General features: G+C 41.0%; 3 protein-coding genes across 4 annotated transcripts in view; 1 reads left to right on the top strand and 2 right to left on the bottom strand.

Moving 5' to 3' along the window:
- The window catches only part of cpa6 (carboxypeptidase A6), a 30,977-nt gene extending 24,571 nt beyond the window's left edge, over positions 1 to 6,406 (top strand). For both annotated transcript variants that reach the window (XM_012857472.3, XM_036125641.1), the window contains 5 exons: positions 562 to 672; positions 2,610 to 2,700; positions 2,954 to 3,156; positions 4,742 to 4,826; positions 4,964 to 6,406. In XM_012857472.3, coding sequence (XP_012712926.2) covers positions 562 to 672; positions 2,610 to 2,700; positions 2,954 to 3,156; positions 4,742 to 4,826; positions 4,964 to 5,178 — 705 coding nt within the window. In that variant the 3' untranslated portion in view covers positions 5,179 to 6,406. The remainder of the gene's footprint in view (positions 1 to 561; positions 673 to 2,609; positions 2,701 to 2,953; positions 3,157 to 4,741; positions 4,827 to 4,963) is intronic.
- A 550-nt stretch (positions 6,407 to 6,956) lies between these two features.
- LOC105921579 (cystatin-B) lies at positions 6,957 to 8,910 on the bottom strand. The gene is made up of 3 exons (XM_012857408.3): positions 8,737 to 8,910; positions 8,523 to 8,624; positions 6,957 to 7,265 (listed from the first exon to the last, which is right to left on the bottom strand). Exons 1-3 carry the CDS (start codon positions 8,803 to 8,805, stop codon positions 7,137 to 7,139), a joined length of 300 nt encoding a protein of 99 aa, XP_012712862.2. The 5' UTR covers positions 8,806 to 8,910; the 3' UTR covers positions 6,957 to 7,136.
- A 6,004-nt stretch (positions 8,911 to 14,914) lies between these two features.
- LOC105921617 (cystatin-B) lies at positions 14,915 to 17,738 on the bottom strand. The gene is made up of 3 exons (XM_036125806.1): positions 17,561 to 17,738; positions 17,357 to 17,458; positions 14,915 to 15,406 (listed from the first exon to the last, which is right to left on the bottom strand). The coding sequence occupies exons 1-3, from the start codon at positions 17,633 to 17,635 to the stop codon at positions 15,278 to 15,280; spliced, it is 306 nt and encodes a 101-aa protein (XP_035981699.1). The 5' UTR covers positions 17,636 to 17,738; the 3' UTR covers positions 14,915 to 15,277.
- Between the last annotated feature and the right edge of the window lie 863 nt (positions 17,739 to 18,601).

The following is an 18,601-nucleotide window of genomic DNA, read 5'->3' as shown; positions in this document are numbered from 1 at the left end:
ACACACACACACACACACACACACACACACACACACACGCACACACACACACACAGTTGCTTTAGATCTATTAAACATGACAAAGAGGAAACATTTGCGTTTTCTGTGTGGATTTTTTATTTATTGCTGTCACAACAGAATGACAATATGGTTGCAAGAAAAGGGATATTGTTCTTCAATTAAAGCATAAAACAAACAAAGTTGGCCTTTGTGAAAGCAATAAGCTTTCTGTTTTAATGGGCCATGTTTGTTTTATGACACCAGACAAATGTGATTCAGAAGAAACAAGGGTAAGAATGGTTCTCTGGGTTTTACATAAATGCTGCTGAACCCTGGCCTTGGCCTCTTAGCTGACAAGGAATGTAAGCATAGCACTCTGATCAGCCAACTCTAATCCTCATTATTGGTTGGAGTATAAATGTGACATTTTCAGCTATATAGATGCATAAGTTTGAACAACGCAAAGTGAAACAAAGAAAGAATCGCGATGGTGATAACAATATGGTTTCTTATTTATAACTCCCAGATTAGGCTAATTTTCATTCTGTTGCATACTTTCAGGCACTCAGCTCATACAAGTATGACTCTGTGATGACGCGACTGCTCAACCATCTTGACTTCTTCATCATGCCCGTCTTCAATGTGGATGGCTATCGCTTCAGCTGGAACACGGTACTAACCTTGCAGTTGCCTGCAACATGAAATCTCACGGTATTTATGCGTTGACAAACACACGAGAATCCATCTTCAACCGCTCCGTCTTCAACCGTTTGTGTCCGAAGCAAAAAGCGGTTTGGGCCAATCACGTTGCAGTATTGTGGTTTAAGGCAGCACAAGAGGTGCTGGGCTTACAGCTGAACCACCATAAACATGGCAGCGCAGGAGGACGCAGGCGTAGCTGCTGCTATCATCATTTTGTAAGAATCCACGATTTCATCTTTGAAAGAAGAACTGTAAGAAATGCCTTGACTAGCTTAACATGTTGTGGTTTCTCATGATGCCTGTTGCTTATGTTTTAATTTGATACCAGGATTGGCTAAAACCAACCTTTGGTAAGAGGGCACTAGGTGTGGCTTCGTTCGATCAGCTCAGAAAGTTCTGCTTAAATTCCCTCCCTTCCCCAAATGGATTGGATAAGAGCCGACCCAGATTAATAATGTGCAGAACGTGGAGTCCTACACTTGATCAGTCTGGCTGGCCAGGTTAACACGGTACAGAATGTTTCTACAATTTGTTGTCTCCTTTTTTAAAGGAGAACTGAAGCTAAAGTCTGTCCTGTCCTCTCATTAATCCTGAGCCAGGTTCTGCTGGAGGTTTCCATCCAGTTAAAATGGAGTCGTCTCTCTGTCACTTTGTGCTTTCTCAGGACTGGGAAACTATTAAATTAATTTACAGTTTGCCTTCTTGCTTTTTTCCCTTTTTTTAATGGAATCATTGTCTTTTTTTTTTTTTTTTTTTGTAAAGTACCCAGATGTTACTCCTGTGGTGATTTCTTGGATCTGGTCATTTCCCCCCTTTCACCATTTCTTACTTTCGTAGTTTGGGGTCTTTCATTCCTGAAAACAGTGGTGGGCACAGCTAACCAAAATGTTAGTTTCACTAACTCATATTCCACAAGCAAAAATATTAGCTTCACTATTGCTAATCCGTTAATAAAAAAGGGAATTAGAGGAAGCTAACGCTAGCCGCTAATCAATGGCTTTCACCCAGTCTGTGTCGCACGTCTTCACACAAGTAATAGTAATAGTAATAGTAATGTTTTGGTTCAGGATAAATAATTTTTAATTTGAAAACAGACAAGCACAAAATATCCCATACAGGACATTTCAATTTGGCTCAAAATACGGGACTTTCTGGCTAAAACGGGACAGTTGGCAGCCCTACCGCTGAGACACGCAGTGACCCAAAAAGCCCAGCTCCAAGTCCAGTCTTTCTATGCGGGAATGAACCTAGAAATCTACTTAAATGTGACCGGCATCAGACTTCTGTCTGAATGGTTCAAGACCCCAAAGCGATCTGCATGTGCATATAACACAGCAGAAGGAGTCACACAGCAGCGGATACTGGCGTTTCTGTGTTGTAGAGCAACGGGAGCTGACAATATTCATACCATATAATTACAAGAAGGTAAGAAGAAGAAAACAGCACGGCTACTAACATTGTCTTTTGTGGAGCTGTGACTGCTACTGCTGGACAGTCCACCAACTGTTTCTAAACTTTGCGAGAATGATAGTGTGCTGAACAAAAAGTAAATTCCACAACTATGCGTTTTTGCGGATTAGCGAATCCATGCCCGCTACTGCTGAAAAGCCATCGACTACGGATGTTTCCGGCTAACCCTGCATCTGTTCGTATCTGCCTCGGGAACGATTCTTACTCCCTTTGACAGCCAGGATTGAAAGTATTTTTGTTATAGTCAGTGTATAGCCTGCTGTAAAAAACAAATTATGTTTGAGACCAAAACAAACAATATCCACCATCAGCAGATTGTGATTGTTGTTTTACTTCTACCAGCGGTACTAATCTGCTCCACTGACCGCTAGATGAATTGTATCGTTGAAAAAAAAAAACAACAACAACTCTAAAATGGTCTAATTTTTTTTCTGTAGGACCGGTTCTGGAGAAAGACTCGTTCCAAAAATCACAAGTTCCACTGCAGAGGTGTGGACGCCAACAGAAACTGGAAGGTGAAATGGTGTGGTGAGTTTTTTTTACCCCAAAGTCTTACTAAAATGAGTTGAAGCCAACACAATTCAGCATACACCGCCTGTAAATCACTAAGGTTACCGATGTACTGCCATGTTAAATAGTGTATAATAGTGAACAACTTATATCTGTTAACTGGAGAGGAAGAATTATTTGCTGTTTTTGGTGTGTTTTTTTGGGGTTGCCCTTAGCTTATGTGGAATCCAGTTGAAATAAAGCCAAATATTTCCTTTTCCCCCATTTCCAGATGAGGGCGCTTCCTCCCATCCGTGTGACGACACCTACTGCGGCCCGTTCCCTGAATCCGAACCCGAAGTCAAAGCGGTTGCCAAGTTTCTGCGCAAGCACAAGAAGCGCATGAAGGCGTACATATCCATCCATGCCTACGCGCAGATGCTCCTTTACCCGTACTCCTACAAGTACGCTGCAATCCCCAACTTTAACTGTGTGGTAAGAAACCCGTTACCTTACAAGGTGTTTTGACAGCAGCAACACATGAATATGCTTTGAAGCAAACCCTTCCACCGTAAATCTGACAGTTTAGGGTCCTTATCCTGCTGGAAGATGAGCCTCTGCCTCAGGACTGTCCTGTATTTACTTCCATCCATCTTCTCATCACCTGATAACAGTTTCCCCAGTGAATAAAAGCATCCACATAGTATGATGCTGCCACTGCCATGCTTTACTATTGGTGCGTTCAGGGTGAGATGCTGATAGTTTTCATCCACAAATAAAAATGCATGTTGGGGAAAACATTTATTCTGGTCTTAGCTGACCAGAGTAGCTTCTACCACATGTTTCTGTGTCCCCCACATGGCCTGAGGATTACTACAAACAAACAATTGCTTTCCCTTGCAGACTTTGCGCAAACGCTTAATTTGTAGAGTTGTCTTGTCAACAGATTCTCCCACTTGAGCTGTGGCTCTCTGCAGCTCCTCACAAGTTACCATGGCAGTCTTGGCTGCTTCTCCAATTAAAGCGCTACGCATCCGGTCTGTCAGTTTAGGAAAGCTGGAGTTTCACGCTAAGATTCGTTAAAAAAAAATTATAAAAAAGAACGCTGCAGCTGTGGTCTTGTTTCCAAGTCCTTCACATCCAGGACCAAGACAAGACGCAGACTTTCAAAATGTGGCTTCAGAACCGGTCCTTAGGGCAAGATCAACCCTGGTCTCAATTACCAAAACAGTGGAGTGTAGGTTTGTCTTGGTAGATGTCTTACTTTTTCCATCTTAAGATGTTAGATTACACACTGCTCTGTGAGAGGTTTAAAGCTTGGGATTTTACACTCAACAAAAAAATATAAATGCAACTACAACGAGCAACAGCACCGGTTGACATTCCTGCTGTCCGCATGCCAATTGCACGCTCCCTCAAATCTTGCCACATCTGTGGCATTGTGCTGTGTGATAAAACTGCACCTTTCAGAGTGACCTTTTATTGTGGGCAGTCTAAGGCACACCCGTGCACTAATCATGGTGTCTAATCAGGATTTTTGATATGGCAGACCTGTGAGGTTGGATGGATTATCTCAGCAAAGAAGAAGTGGTCACTATCACAGATTTAGACTGGTTTGTGAACAATATTTGAGGGAAATGGTGATATTGTGTACGTGGAAAAGGTTTTAGATCTTTGAGTTCATCTCATAAAAAAATAGGAGCAAAACCAAAAGTGTTGCATTTATAGTTTTGATGAGTGTATGTAATGGCCTAACGCTGCCTTATACATCACCATAACGTTCTCCCTGATGTGTCTGTCATGTTCCTTGGTCTTCATGGTGCTGTGTTCACTGACTTTTGCTAACAAACCTCTCAGGCCTTCAAAAAAATAACAGTTCTAACAGGATCTATTACGGCTCTATGGACTGTATGTAAATGCATCATAAATATAAAATTTTCTGTTGTTTTTTTTAAGTTCTAATTATCTAATGTGACAGAATGTGAAAAGTTTACAAGTAGGAATACTTGTGCAAAGAACTGTATGTTGTGGTTTCCATAAATGAAGGCTATCATCACTTCATGAACGGTTGTTTTTCCAGGAGTCAGCAGCTCAGAACGCAGTGACGGCGCTGCATTCTGCTTATGGAGTGAGGTACAGATACGGACCTGCCTCAACAACCTTGTGTGGGTTTTCTTTTCTTCACCACTATTTTACTCTTTTCCAAAATAAGCTGCAATAATAGAGTAAATTTGTAATTTTGTCATAATTGTAGCCCTTTTTTGTTGTCTTAATAATTTTCTTTTGCTTTACTTACTTGCAGATGTTAGCTCTGGCAGCTCTATTGACTGGGCCTACAGGAACGGGATTCCCTATGCGTTCGCGTTTGAGCTAAGGGATACGGGTCATTTTGGGTTCCTCCTGCCGGAGTCTCTGATCAAGCCCACCTGCACCGAGACCCTGAGAGCCGTGAAAGCCATCGCGTCGGGTCTGCTGAAGAAGTGCAACACGGAGAAGAACAGATTTCCGTATATTTGAACAATACTCTGGTTGAGTTTTAAATTCCTCCCACGAGTTATTAGGTGACGAACTCAAAAAGACAATCGGCCAAAGTAACTTTTTGTTTTTTCGCATTTCGTAAATGGTCTTGGTGGCCTCAGGGTGCCTGCATAAAATTCTTTTTCACAGCAAATGGTAGGAACATGAGCACTTGACAAGCTATGGTGGCACCTTAAAACTAAAATAAAAACTTATATAGACAGACTGGGTGATGTATGTATGTATGCACATGCCTGCGGGATCCTCTGCATTTGCATGGTCGTCATATAGCAAGGAGCAGCTCTGTGTCGAGATTTATAATAGGCCCTTTGTGGTTTTCTCATCTCTCCTGGACATTTCATTTGTTTCCCTGTGGATCTGTTAAGAATTGCTGTTTCTCTTTGTGAATGATTGAACCAGCCGTTCAATCATTTTTGTCATGCGAGGTGATCCACAGCAGGAACTAATCTGATGCTGAGATTGAACCTTTCCGACGCCTGGCTGCAGTTTGAACGGTTAATTCTGCTTAGTTTTAAACTTCATCTGCAGGTTTATTTTAGAATTGTATTTTGATATGTTTGGTATTTTTTACTTTCAGCAAATTATCTCTTACCCAGATTTCCATTGCACTTCAGCTTTCAGCAAATTTCTGCTCATGCCTTCAGAATTTCCATGACATTAGCACAGGAGTTGCATTTTTTTTATTCTCTCATTTACAACTACGTTTGTGGCATGCAATGTTACAAAGAAGAGACAATGGGCTTTTGTTTTTGACCAACACTGTGGCAACACTGTTGAGTCCAATTACCAAGGAATGGCTCTGTCAGTGAGCTCATATACATCCCTTTATGTGGAAATGTATGTGCCCTCTTACGGATTTGTTATGTTTTATTTAGTCAAACTGCACATTTAGATCAAATATTTTAATAGACAAACCTATCTTGAGTAAACACAAGCTGTAGTTTCCAATTGATGTTTACTAAAGGGGAATAAAGGTCATCCACAGCTGAAAGAAGCCAGGAGGCCTCCTGGGTACATGCAGGAATCCACCTCAACAAGGGTGTGGGAGAAAATGTGCCGTACGTGTGAGTAATTTTTCTTTGGGGTGTGGTAAGCTCTGGGGTTAAATGTTGCCAAGGCATGAAACAATAAACACTTGTAAAAAGATTAACAGAAAGTTAATTCTCATGTAGACCTGATGATTTCCACCTCCACGTAATTTCACTTAGGTCAAAAAAAAAACATACATTTGCATGACATTTTGCACAAAGTTGAAGTATTTTTTTTTTTTTTTTAAATGGGAATTTGTAATGATAGATCCAGAAAACACCCAAAATTACACCAACGGTCCCAACATTTTCCACAGAATGACAATGAGGAAGATACCCTTATTTTATGTGTTACATCTGTCATTGCAATTGCTGCATAAGGTTGTGACTCTTCTCCATGCTTACCGTTTTTGTTTTCTGCAAGAAGTGATCTCGCCTCTTTCCCCAGGCGGGGAAGAGGCTGGGAAAAGGAATAGCTGTTGTGGCATGATCAGCGATGTCTTCATTTTTTTCTTGAATCAAAATCTTGTGTCTTGAAAGTAAAGAGGTAGTAGGATAACTTTGCTTGTGTTTGCTGCAGAGGAAACATTTTTGCACTTGTTCTTGTAAAAATATGGAGGAATAAAAAAAAAAAAAAAGTTTCCATTTCTTTTACCCAGTTATGTGCTATCGTCATCTGGTTAGGGGTTCTCAAGTAGCCAACCACAAACAACAAGAGCAAAACCTGAGTCAAATCAATCCTTGTTCCGTTTATTCAAACATGGTACAAAATAATTTCTTTTACAGTCTCCAAATCATGATCCATACTGCACTCAGTCAGTTCCTACAGTATATGAGGGGAAAAAAAGGAATGACAGGATATAGGGTAGGCGGAGCAGGCACTGGAGCTTTGCTTGGATAGCCAGGTGTTCAGAAGTACTCAATGGGGTCCTGGTGGCTCTTGGAGAGCTGAATATCGCTCAGCTCTAGTTCCCCGCCGTTACATGGCAGCTTCTGCCAAACACGGACGTGAACATGCTCATCACCCCCGACATGGACCTGAGAAAAGATAGACAGTTTATGCCACACTCACTTCAGCAAACCCTTATTTATGTACAACTCCTTGCAAGGGGATTCATCCTGATTAAACTTCAGTGGAATTTATAAAGATCATTTATACTGTAGACTGATAAAAAGTAAGGCGTTATTGTTTTAACAATCTCTATGGTGAAATATGGTGGCAGCATTATACTATGGGAATGCTTTTCTTCTGCAGGGACAGGGAAGCTGACCTGAGTTGATGGACTAAGTACAGATCCTACTGGTCAAATATATGCTACACAAATAAAGTACAAATTCTGAAAAACTGTACACAAGTACAGTACTCAAGTAAATTTACGTTGTTACTTCTCACTGAAGAAAGGAGTTAAATACAACAATTCCTGATTAAAATGTTAGAGGCAACAAAAGACCTGAGGCTTAACTTCCAACAGGAATGACGATAGTAAACATTCAGGGCTACAAACAGTTTGGATCAAAGCATGTTCACGTGTTCAAATGTCCCAGTCAAAGTTCAGACCTTAATCCAATAAGGTTCATGTGGTAAACTTGAAAGTTGTTAAGAAGTTTACGCTATTTTTGCAAAATAAGAAAAATTTGAGTCTCTAGACATGCACACCTGGACATGATGTGCCCCCCAAAACTAGCAGCTGTAAGACCACCAAAAGGGGATTTTCCAAAAAATATTGACTTAGAGGAGGCTGAAAACAAATGCCCACCTCATCTTCCAGTTTTTTTTTAGTTGTTTAAAAAAGTGAAACCCCTTTGTATTATTCCAATTCCACTTTAGTTTATGCACTACTTTGTGTTGGTCTATGCTCAACAATGACAGGGGTACCAGTATCTACTATTGCATCCCCCCCCCCCCCTTTTTTTAGAACAAAGCTTCATTGAACACCTCTAGTAACACAGATACAAAAACATACATTGGCCTAGTTTTACTAGTATAAACTATACCTTTATACTCAACTATACTTTTAAACTTAAAAGGGGCGTTTTCCCCCTAATGAGTCTGACTAACTCTTATCTTCAGCTGCAGGTACAGACAATACTCCCAGTCTGGATACATAATGACAGTTTGGCAAAATCATGGTCGGGCAAGTCCCAACAGCTCAGCAAAACAATGCTGGGACAGAGACGTTCTAGACAAAACTACTTTACTTGTTTCATTGACTTAATGGTGGTGTGGATTTCCAGGCCTGTTTTCTTTATTCTCATCAATGTAGTGTGTTCAGTGGACTGTCTCGAAGTCCCCACCTTTATGAAGTAGTTGGTCCCTGCTACCAGCTGACTCTTGTAGCTCTTGGCGTTGAAGACGTCAAAGGTCTTCCCAGCTTTCTGCTCCACGTGAGCCTTCACCTGAGAAAACATAAAGTCAACAACAACAACAAAAAAGTCAATACGGGGATGAGCTTCAGGGTTCTGCTTGAAATTCCGTATGTTTTTAGGCAGCGGCGTGTCTTTTGCTTACTTGATTACAAATCTGCTGAACCTTCTCGTCGGCGTCCTTTACGTCGGAGGTGCCTCCACACATCGGCATGGTTACTGGTCTTTATCTAAGCGGTAAACGAGTGAAAACCGAGGAGAAACGCGTCTGTTTTATATCTGTGAGGCGTTTCGCGTTGAGTCACCGAGTCACCAGACGACGCGCTCTGGAGCGTACCATCACCACAACGGAGAAGGGGTGTTTTGTTTTCATTTTACGCTCTAATCGGGAGGTAGATAAACGAAACAAAACTCACATTTGTTTAAATATACTGTCTAAAAGTGTTTTAAATTCTGTTTATTTATGGTTTGGTTTCTATCTTTTCCTGAAGGCACAGGCCTTCTACCCCTCTCACGCCTGTAACTCGCGTGGTTCAGTCCGAGGAGCAGCCGCTGCACTGACAGACAGCTGATTTGGGTTAAGGACTCAGGAATGGGAGAGTAAAGGGACTTTTGGTGCATGAGTCACGGAGAAACCAAACACCTCAGTTCTTCCTCTTTCACGTCTGCCCACATTTTACAGATTTATCCACAATTCCCCAAATCCATGGCTAGGCAGACAATGCACCTCTTTTCGGTTCTTTCTTTCTCCTGCATTTTGATCCTAACAATATTATTTCAACACTAGTTAAACAGCCATTGCACTAGTACTCTAGGTCTATAAAAAATGCATTTCAAGTTTTGCCAAAGACCCTAATTTGGCGTTAGGTCTGCTTTTTGATTAGGTTATTCTAAAATATGACTAGGCTGTGATCTAAACCAAGGGTGTGTAGTTAACTTTATTGGACGATTTAGCTCCTCAGCACGTCATCAACGTCCACAGGAGCATTTATTTGATTCAGCTATGTGGAGCCAGGGAAACATCTGAAACATGCAGGAATTCAGCCCTTGAGAAGTGGCTTTAGACTCCTCTGATCTGAACCCCCGTATTGTACTGTAGCTCTGGTCATATGTTTAAGGTGCCTGACCAGATCTCGTATCCTCGCTGAAGTAAAGCATCTGTTGGGGAGGCAGCATCAGAGCAACTGACTTGAGGAAGCTCAGCAAGCCGGCTCTCTTCTGGGGACCCATCTAGAACCTCTGGAGATGACTTTGCAAAGAAGGATACATCATAAATTCATGAACATTATGAACATCCTCTTCATTTGACTGTTGTACAACAACAGTGTGTTCAGTCAGAGGCTTCTGCAGATCTGCTGTAAGACAGACCGCTACAGGAGACCCTTCCTGTCTGCAGCCATCTCTACAACTCGTTCAAGAAAACCCCCAATACGTTACACCAGCATTTAATGTACCTTTGGGAATAATAAAGTATTTTTTTTTTAATCAAAATTAACCTCCACAGCATAATGCCATTAGGAAAACATCTGCATTTGAAATGTGCATTACAGACAGATCTCCAAAATACATTGTACAACAGTGGTATGTTATTTTCCTTTTAAAGACCTCTTCCAGGACCCCATGAACCTTTATCTGAAATGGAGCCACAGAGCGACAACTCCAAAAAATATGAAAGTGGTTAGCATGCGTTTGACCACAGAACCTCCAGCAGTTTTCCTGACCACAATCTTTAGATGTTTGTGCTGGAGTGCAGAAATATCTAATCAAGTTTTTCCAGTTGAATTCCCTCCAACCTGGGGCACTTGTTATGGACCGCTGCTGTTTAGAGGTTCTATCCCAGTCCTCTATTATAAATACTATGTTGCTTTCTGTTTCCCACCTTGTCTTTATATAATAAGTATCACAGTTCCTTAAATCTAGAAGGCCCAAATACAACTTTGAGATAATTTTTTTGATATGGAGCGTCTTCATATGCATTCTGAAAAACTTCCCATATTACCTTTAATAGAATTTATTTTTTGATTGCATTTTTTTTTATAACAACATCTCTAAGTTGCAAGTACCTAAAATGATCACGATATGTACTCTGAACTTGTCTTTTAGGTCCAGGTTGCTTCTGAAAACCCCTGCCTTAAACAGAGAATATGTGGGTTGACCTCTTTTGCACAACATCTTAAATTTTGAGTCACTTCTGCCAGGAATAAATTCTGATATTAAACAATACTATGTGAGATGTTCAAACCTTTTGAACATTACTTTTAGCATTCAGCAAACTGGACTTCTTATAATTTTCTTTAAACAAGTGCACAACTAACAATTGTCCTACTTATAAGTGGAATTGTTCAAGGCTTGGGATGTTTTTTTATTTATTTATAAGACTAACGCTACTTTAACCTCCACGAGCTTATCCGTGGCCCATCCACTGTGTTTGTTGGACTTCATGGTGTTTCCCTGGCATGGCATATGATGTCACTGCATGATGCTGATGAAAACAGAGGGTGGGAAAATTGCAATTAAAAGACTCCTCTCCAAAATGACCACACAGACAAGAGGCCTTGCGTTGACTCTTTACTGAAGCCAGTTGGAGTAGGAGTTTATCTGAATGTCGACTCCAGCAAGGCGCTGGAGGTTGAGGACATGACAGTAAAACAACACTTTCTGGCAGACCACCTTCTACATGAGAAGAACTAGTCAACTGGAAAACCCAGCTCATCAAAAGTAAGCAAAACGCTTTAGTCATGTCAAGGAAAAGCTCCACATCTGTAATGTTCTGTTGTGGTTTAGGTTATTTTTTCAGTTTAGCTATCTTTTCTGTCTTAGGATTTATTTCTGTTTCTTGTTTTGGTTTTGGGATTTATGCTTAGCCTGTTTTTGTTATCTGGCCTTTGTTGTTAGTTTTTATTTCAGCCGTGTCCGTTTAGTCTTATTTCTTTCCTTAGGTTTTTGTTTATCAGTCTTATGTTCCTTTTATCACCTCCACCTGTTTTTGTTAATTAGTCCCGCCCTGCTCTCCTGTTTTGTCGTCTATTTAAGCCCGCCTTTGTTTTCTGTTGGCTGTCGGAATATCTCTTCTTGTCCCTGTTCGCAGCCTCGGTAAGAACCTTGCAGCCTCAGTTACTTTTTATTTATTCCGTCTGTTTGCCAGTCTGTGCCTGAGCCGTTACCTGCCCTTATGTTTCCCGAGTCTGTTTAGTTTCTGTCTGGTTCTGTTGGTCAGCCTGAAGACTGCCTTTGTCCTTTGGTTCCTGTCAATAAACACTATTTTAGCATCAGCTCCGTGTTCGGCCAACATTGGATTCAACCATAGCAAATCATTACAACATCAGGATCTCTTAAAACAAGATCATGCATCTCAAGCTCGTCTACGCAGTCTACAAGTTCAGCAGCCAGCAAAGCAGCTGCAGCATTGGCACGTGCAGAAGCAGAAGCAGCGAAAGCCGAAGCAGCATTTGTTGAGAAAGAAATGAAACTGAGGATACAACAAGCAGAGCTTGAGGCATCAACACAGCTTCAAATAAAGTTTGTTCGCAGAAAAAGGCTGCAGCTGCAGAGGCTAAAGCAGAAGTCTTAGTCAGCTGTGGAACAGCATAGTGAGACCATCAGTGAAATAGACGTTCCAAACGAGGATCCAGAATCACGCACAAAGGAATATGTAGAGGGAGCTATCCAAAGTGAGGGCATGCCTAAAATGCAACCAACCCAACATGGACTTACACATTACTCTGACCACAGAATCTGTGCACCAGGAATGGCATTGCCAGTTCAGCCAAAACCAGAACCTACCATAACAACACAGGCTCAGAATCTAAGCATGGCAGTGAGATCCAATCACCACTTCACAAAGCAGTCAAGATTAAATGGAAAATCTATGCCAAAAATTGAGCAAAACACAAATTGTTTGGATAATCCAACAGAGACTGTAGGACAGACTATAGAGACAACTTGCCTTTGTCACAGAATGCTTGCTACACCAATGATGGTCCGCAAATGAGTCAAGGTGATGAAAGTAAATGCATGTCAGACCTTGTTAGATTTATTGCACGACGTGAGCTTGTCTCTACAGGTCTCACACAGTTTAATGATCGTTCAGAGTGCTTTAGAGCCTGGAGACTAGAGCATCTTTTTTGAGTGCCATCAGAGATTTAAACCTCTCAGCCAATGAACAACTCGATCTTTTAGTTAAATGGCTAGGAAAAGACTCAGCAGAACATGCTAGACGTATAAGAACAGTGCATGTGAATTACCCTGAGTATGGACTCAGGGCAGTTTGGGATAGACTAAATGAGTGTTATGGGGCTTCAGATGTGGTTGAGAACTCCTTGTTCAAAAGGTTGGAGAGTTTTCCCAAAATCTCTAATAAAGACCATTGCAAATTAAGAGAACTTGGAGATTTGTTAATGGAGATAGAGGCAGACAAGGTGGATGGTGATCTATTAGGTCTGAGTTACTTAGACACGCCACGTGGTATTAACCCTGTTGTGCAGAAGTTGCCATTCTATTTACAAGAAAAGTGGCTAACATTAGGATTTCAATATAAAGAGGAACACAGGGTTCTCTATCTTCCATTCAGCTTCTTTGTGAACTTTGTATGTAATCAAGCAAAGATGAGGACTGATCCCAGTTTTATGCTGACAACATTGAATAATGATTCAACTGAGCACCATAGGCAAGTCCTGAGAACTGATGGTCGTAGGCCTCTCGCTGTACTTTTACTAAGACATTATCTGGACAGCAATGTGGCTCTGCTCAATCCAGTGTTCCATTTGCAAGTAGATCCATCATAACAGATGATCCAGCCAAATATTGTGTGGTACACAACAAACCTGATCCTCTTTCTAAATGTAGAACTTTCAGGGGGATGCTTATTGAAGAAAGAAAGGCAATTCTAAAGAAATATGGGATTTGCTTTAAGTGTTGCAAAGCTCTACATTTGGCAAGGAACTGTGAAGAAGATATAATCTGTACAGAGTGTGGAAGTAAAAAACATGTTACAGTCCTACATCCAGGGACTGCACCGTGGTCGAACACCCCAGACTCTCCTATATCAGAGAACGGCGGGGAGAGAATAAATGACAAGAAGGAAGAGGCTGTTTCCACAACATGCACCAAAATCTGTGGCAAGGAGATCTCCAGACGTTCCTGTTCTAAAATAAGTCTTGTGAAAGTATTTCCTGCTGGTTGTCCCGAGGCTGCAGTTAGGATGTATGCAATATTGGACGATCAAAGTAATAGATCACTTGCACAGTCTGAATTTTTTGATCTGTTCAATTTATCTGGGATAGGCACACCATATTTCCTGAAAACCTGTGCAGGAACAATGGAGACAGAAGGCAGACAGGCTTGTGGTTTCATGGTCGAGGCTAACGATGGCAGCATTCAGCTCTCTTTACCAACGTTAATTGAGTGTAACGAGATCCCAAATAATCGTTCGGAAATCCCAAATCCTGAAGTGGCATTGAACCATAGCCACTTGAAACCCCTTGCAAAGTAGATCCCCAAGCTTGAGGAGCAAGCCCCTACTGTGCTCTTATTAGGCAGAGACATTATCAGAGTACATAAGGCTAGGAAACAAGTAATTGGCCCGCATAATGCACCATATGCCCAAAAACTGGATTTGGGTTGGGTGATTGTTGGTGATGTATGCATTGGAGAGGAGTTTATCTGAATGTCGACTCCAGCAAGGCGCTGGAGGTTGAGGACATGACATTGACAGAAGCTTCATACGGGTCACTGTTTCCCTAATTCAGTTAGAAATGTTGAACTCCGCTCAGTTAAATGTTTTATGCAAACTAATTGGAAACAGCTTTGTTTATTGTTTTTAATTAGCAATACAGTTTAATGTGAATTGGGATAACAGGAAAAGAAACGTATAAAATGTAGTGGAACTTTAGGGATTGCCAGTAAACAGTGATGGGGTCCTTTTAGAAAAATGTGGAACAGCAAACAGATAAGGGGGAACCTTACACACACTTCTGTCAATAGTTTGAATTGAATCCCAAGACAACTATTTGCACGCAAAGCACCAGTTTTACGCTGTTGCCAAACATCTAAAGAGACAACAGGGTTTTAGTGTCAACCTTCATCTGGCTCTTTTAAGAGCTAAAAAATGTATGTCTTCTGTGCTTTCACGTTGACTATCATCACACTCTTACAACTGAACCACTGTAATATATATATATATATATATATATATATATATATATATACACACATTCTATTATAGAGGTGTTTTTATTTAATATCTTAAAGAAGAATAACCCTGATGAAACGGCAGGCCATTTAGGTATGTTCTATATATGCCACATGTTTATGGACACCAGCAGCAGAGACACGCGCGTCAGCATTTATTGGCAGTACTGCGTGCAGACGAGGGACATCAGTCACAAGATGCAACGGAGATGTGACTAATGGCATCAGGAATTAACAAACTGCTTATAAACTCATATTTTAAGCTATGCGTCATACAGCAGGAGGCCTGGTAGAATAAACCACATTTTAGAACATGTGATTTGCAGAAGTTCATTTAAAAACGTCCTCCATGTGATGTTTCATAGATACAGAGGAGTAAACAGTTTACACTGTATTTTACTGATATGTGAGGTGCACTTTGAACTACAATCGCTGCATATTGATGGTATGATGTCTTCACCGCCGGCCTCCGGACCTTTGCCTGCACTGTGGCCCCTTTAGAAGTACTCAATGGGGTCATGGTGGCTCTTGGAGTCCTGCATGTCACTCAGCTCAACGTCTCCTCCATTGCATGGGAGTTTTTTCCAAACACGGAGGTGGATGTGATCATCTCCGCCGATGTGGACCTGAAAGAACACCATAAACCAAGTTAAATAGCATCTTTTGGCACATTTAGTGGTAAGGGATATACTGCATGCAGTCACATCAACACCTCTTGATGTCCTTCAGTTGAGGAAAAAAATCATTTAAACATAGTTTACATGCTAAATGTGCCAGAAACCCATTTTTTATGTCTGCTCCAAAAATGCCGTCTATTACAGTGTCAAACGTACTCAATTACTATTTGAACTTTTTCAGATTTTGTTACAGTACAACTATAAAAACTTAAAAATTCTGTACAAATAAAATTTGATATGGGTTTGCACTTTTAGATAAGACATCAGAATAATACCATACCATACCATACCAGCTTTATTTATAAAGCACTTTAAAACAACCACAGTTGATACAAAGTGCTGTACAATCCAAAAACACAGCAAAATAAAAATAATTATAATTAAAAGTAGTTTAAAAACAAAGACATACACTTTAAACTAGATCTCGCTGGTGTTGAAAGCCAAGTTAAATAGATGGGTTTTAAGACGAGCTTTAAAAGTGGACAGAGAAGGGGCCTCTCTGACCTGCAAAGGTAAGTCATTCCATAATTTGGGGCCCATAACAGAGAAAGCCCTGTCCCCTCTGAGCTTCCTTTTTGTTCTCGGTACCTCCAAGAGCAGCTGATTTGCTGACCTGAGAGACCGATGGGGTATGTGGAGTTGAAGAAGCTCAGTGAGGTAAGCTGGGGCAAGATTATGCAATGATTTAAAAACAAACATAAGAATTTTAAAATGAATCCTAAAATATACAGGCAGCCAGTGAAGTGAGGCCAGGACAGGGGTCACATGGTCCCTTTTTCGGGTACCTGTCAACAAACGTGCAGCAGCATTTTGTACTAGCTGCAGACGTGAGAGCAGCGCCTGACTGACTCCCAGATAAAGTGCATTACAGTAGTCCAATCGAGTTGAAATAAAAGCATGGATCACTGTTTCAAAATGCTGCCTGGAAAGAAAAGATTTCACTGATGCCAATCGCCTTAAATGATAAAAGCTGGACTTAACCACGGCTCTAATTTGGCTGTCCAATTTAAAATCACTATCCACCTTAAAACCAAGATCTGTAATAACAGGTTTAAAATATTCCTCCAAAGGTCCCAGGTCAACAGAGGAGGACTCACAGGAGCCACTGGGTCCAAACACCATCACCTCTGTTTTGTTTTCATTAAAGTTTAAAAAGTTCAAGGCCAACCAAGCTTTAATATCTCCTAGACAAGCCAGGAGATGTTTGATTGACCGTACATCCTGCTGCTTTATGGGCAAATAAATCTGACAATCATCAGCGTAAAAATGAAAAGAGATCCCATGTTTCCTAAGGATAGAACCCAGAGGCAGTATATAAAGAGAGAAAAGCAGTGGGCCAAGAATTGAGCCCTGTGGGACACCGTAAGACATTGAGGCAACAGATGATTTAGAGCCATTAATATTCACCGAAAAAGTTCTCTCCTCCAGGTAAGACCTGAACCATTTAAGAACAGAATACATAAATACAATGAATCTAGTGCAACTTAATGTATTGTCGGAGTCAGCTTCATTAACAGAGTTCTCCTGAAGGTAAATCTCAGTAGCAGAACAGGTGCTCTGGTCAGGGGAGACCAAAACTAAACATGGTGGCTTGCCTGAAAACTAACACCACACATCATTCTGAACAAACCATCTGTGAAACTGAAAAAAAAAATGGTGTTGGTAGCATCACAATGTGCATATGGTTCTCTTCAGGGAAGGTGGTTAATGTTGATGGGGAGTGGGTGGGGTAAGTTGAAGGGGAATCCTGGAAGCCCTTTATGGGGGGCACATGAGTTGGTCAGAATGGTATTTGTGTGTGTGTGTGTGTGTGTGTGTGTGTGTGTGTGTGTGTGTGTGTGTGTGTGTGTGTAGACGTTGACATGCACACACACACTTTTTAAATAAAAATAGTATTACCTTGATGAAGTAGTTTGTCCCACATACACACTGAGTCCTGTAGCTCTTGGCGGTGAAAACATCATAGGTCTTCCCCGCCTTTTCTTCCACATGAGGCTTCACCTTAGGAGTAATGCGTAGACAACATAACCATTAAACTAGGCGCAGAGAGAGGGAGGACTGACGTGCCAACGTAGGCGTGGCAGTGATCATATTTGTACTTACTTTATCACAGATCTGCTGAACGTTTTCATCCGCATCCTTCGCCTCGGTGGATATTCCTCCACCCACTGGCACCATGTCAGCTTTTACAGGAAAACAGATAAAACAACAGAGGTCCAGAAAAGAGTCACTGTGCGTGATCCAGACAGGAATTCAGCCGGACCACTGACTGGTACTCCATATTTGTGGACCGTACCATCTACTTCTACGGAGAGGGGTGGAAACGATGGATGCTTTTCTAATTCGTTCCTGGTCAAATTCCGAAAATGCTTGTATTTTACCCCCCAGAAACTGTTGATTAACTCCACATGTTTATCTACATGGTGTGGGCACAAAGCGGGGCTGGCCATCGGGCAATGCCCGGTGGGCCGAAGCACACTTTTGGGCCGACCCAAGGCTGACATGATTTAATGCAACTTATTTATTGAAATGCAAAATTAAAATATTTTTGAAAGTTTTTTGTTTTTTTTAAACAAAGCATTTATATATACATTTTATCGGCTGGTTGTGCTGTTCTTTTTACATCTCTCTTTGCAGGTAAAGTAGCAGACTGAGGATGTATCATTGTTTCCCTTTTCACTCCTTTCCTTCACCTTTTCTCCTTTGTTTCTCTCTCTTCTACCTTCTTGTTTTAGTGTCCATATAACATGAAATATTCCCTGCATAAATTATAATAAAGCTACTTGTATGTATAAATCAAGAGGAGCACTGTGGCGAAAGCGGTACTGCTCCGCTTGTGAAAGTAAAATCTGTTGGGCTCTTTTTGGTATTAAGACAACAATTATTATTGCCATATTTGGCAGACAGGACACTTAAAGAAAAAGTGTGTGAGTGGGGGAGTTTGACCTATAAATAATAGGACCAAATAAACGTCTGACTGTTCTTATTTATTGATAAAATAATCTCCTGAGCAGTTGTATCTTCTTTGGGTTCTTTTAAAACCTTTTCTTTTTACAAAAAATAGTAATGTACACAATGATTACACCAAACGGGTGGGCAACCTTTACTTTCCATACTGTAATACAAAATGTAGTCATTCTTAAG

Source organism: Fundulus heteroclitus, chromosome 21, assembly GCF_011125445.2.
Source record: "Fundulus heteroclitus isolate FHET01 chromosome 21, MU-UCD_Fhet_4.1, whole genome shotgun sequence".
NCBI lineage: Eukaryota > Metazoa > Chordata > Actinopteri > Cyprinodontiformes > Fundulidae > Fundulus > Fundulus heteroclitus.
Note: the sequence above shows the minus strand (reverse complement) of the source record. Positions and strands in the feature narration are given on the sequence as shown.

What these genes read in the sequence shown, in the direction of transcription:
- LOC105921579 (XM_012857408.3), bottom strand. Translation starts at nt 8,805, where the DNA reads ATGCCGATGTGTGGAGGCACCTCCGACGTAAAGGACGCCGACGAGAAG. An exon ending in TTCAGCAGATTTGTAATCAA is followed by an intron (nt 8,625 to 8,736) that starts GTAAGCAAAAGA and finishes ATGTTTTCTCAG; the next exon opens with GTGAAGGCTCACGTGGAGCA. An exon ending in GGACCAACTACTTCATAAAG is followed by an intron (nt 7,266 to 8,522) that starts GTGGGGACTTCG and finishes ATCTTTTCTCAG; the next exon opens with GTCCATGTCGGGGGTGATGA.
- LOC105921617 (XM_036125806.1), bottom strand. Translation starts at nt 17,635, where the DNA reads ATGGTGCCAGTGGGTGGAGGAATATCCACCGAGGCGAAGGATGCGGAT. An exon ending in TTCAGCAGATCTGTGATAAA is followed by an intron (nt 17,459 to 17,560) that starts GTAAGTACAAAT and finishes ATTACTCCTAAG; the next exon opens with GTGAAGCCTCATGTGGAAGA. An exon ending in GGACAAACTACTTCATCAAG is followed by an intron (nt 15,407 to 17,356) that starts GTAATACTATTT and finishes GTGTTCTTTCAG; the next exon opens with GTCCACATCGGCGGAGATGA.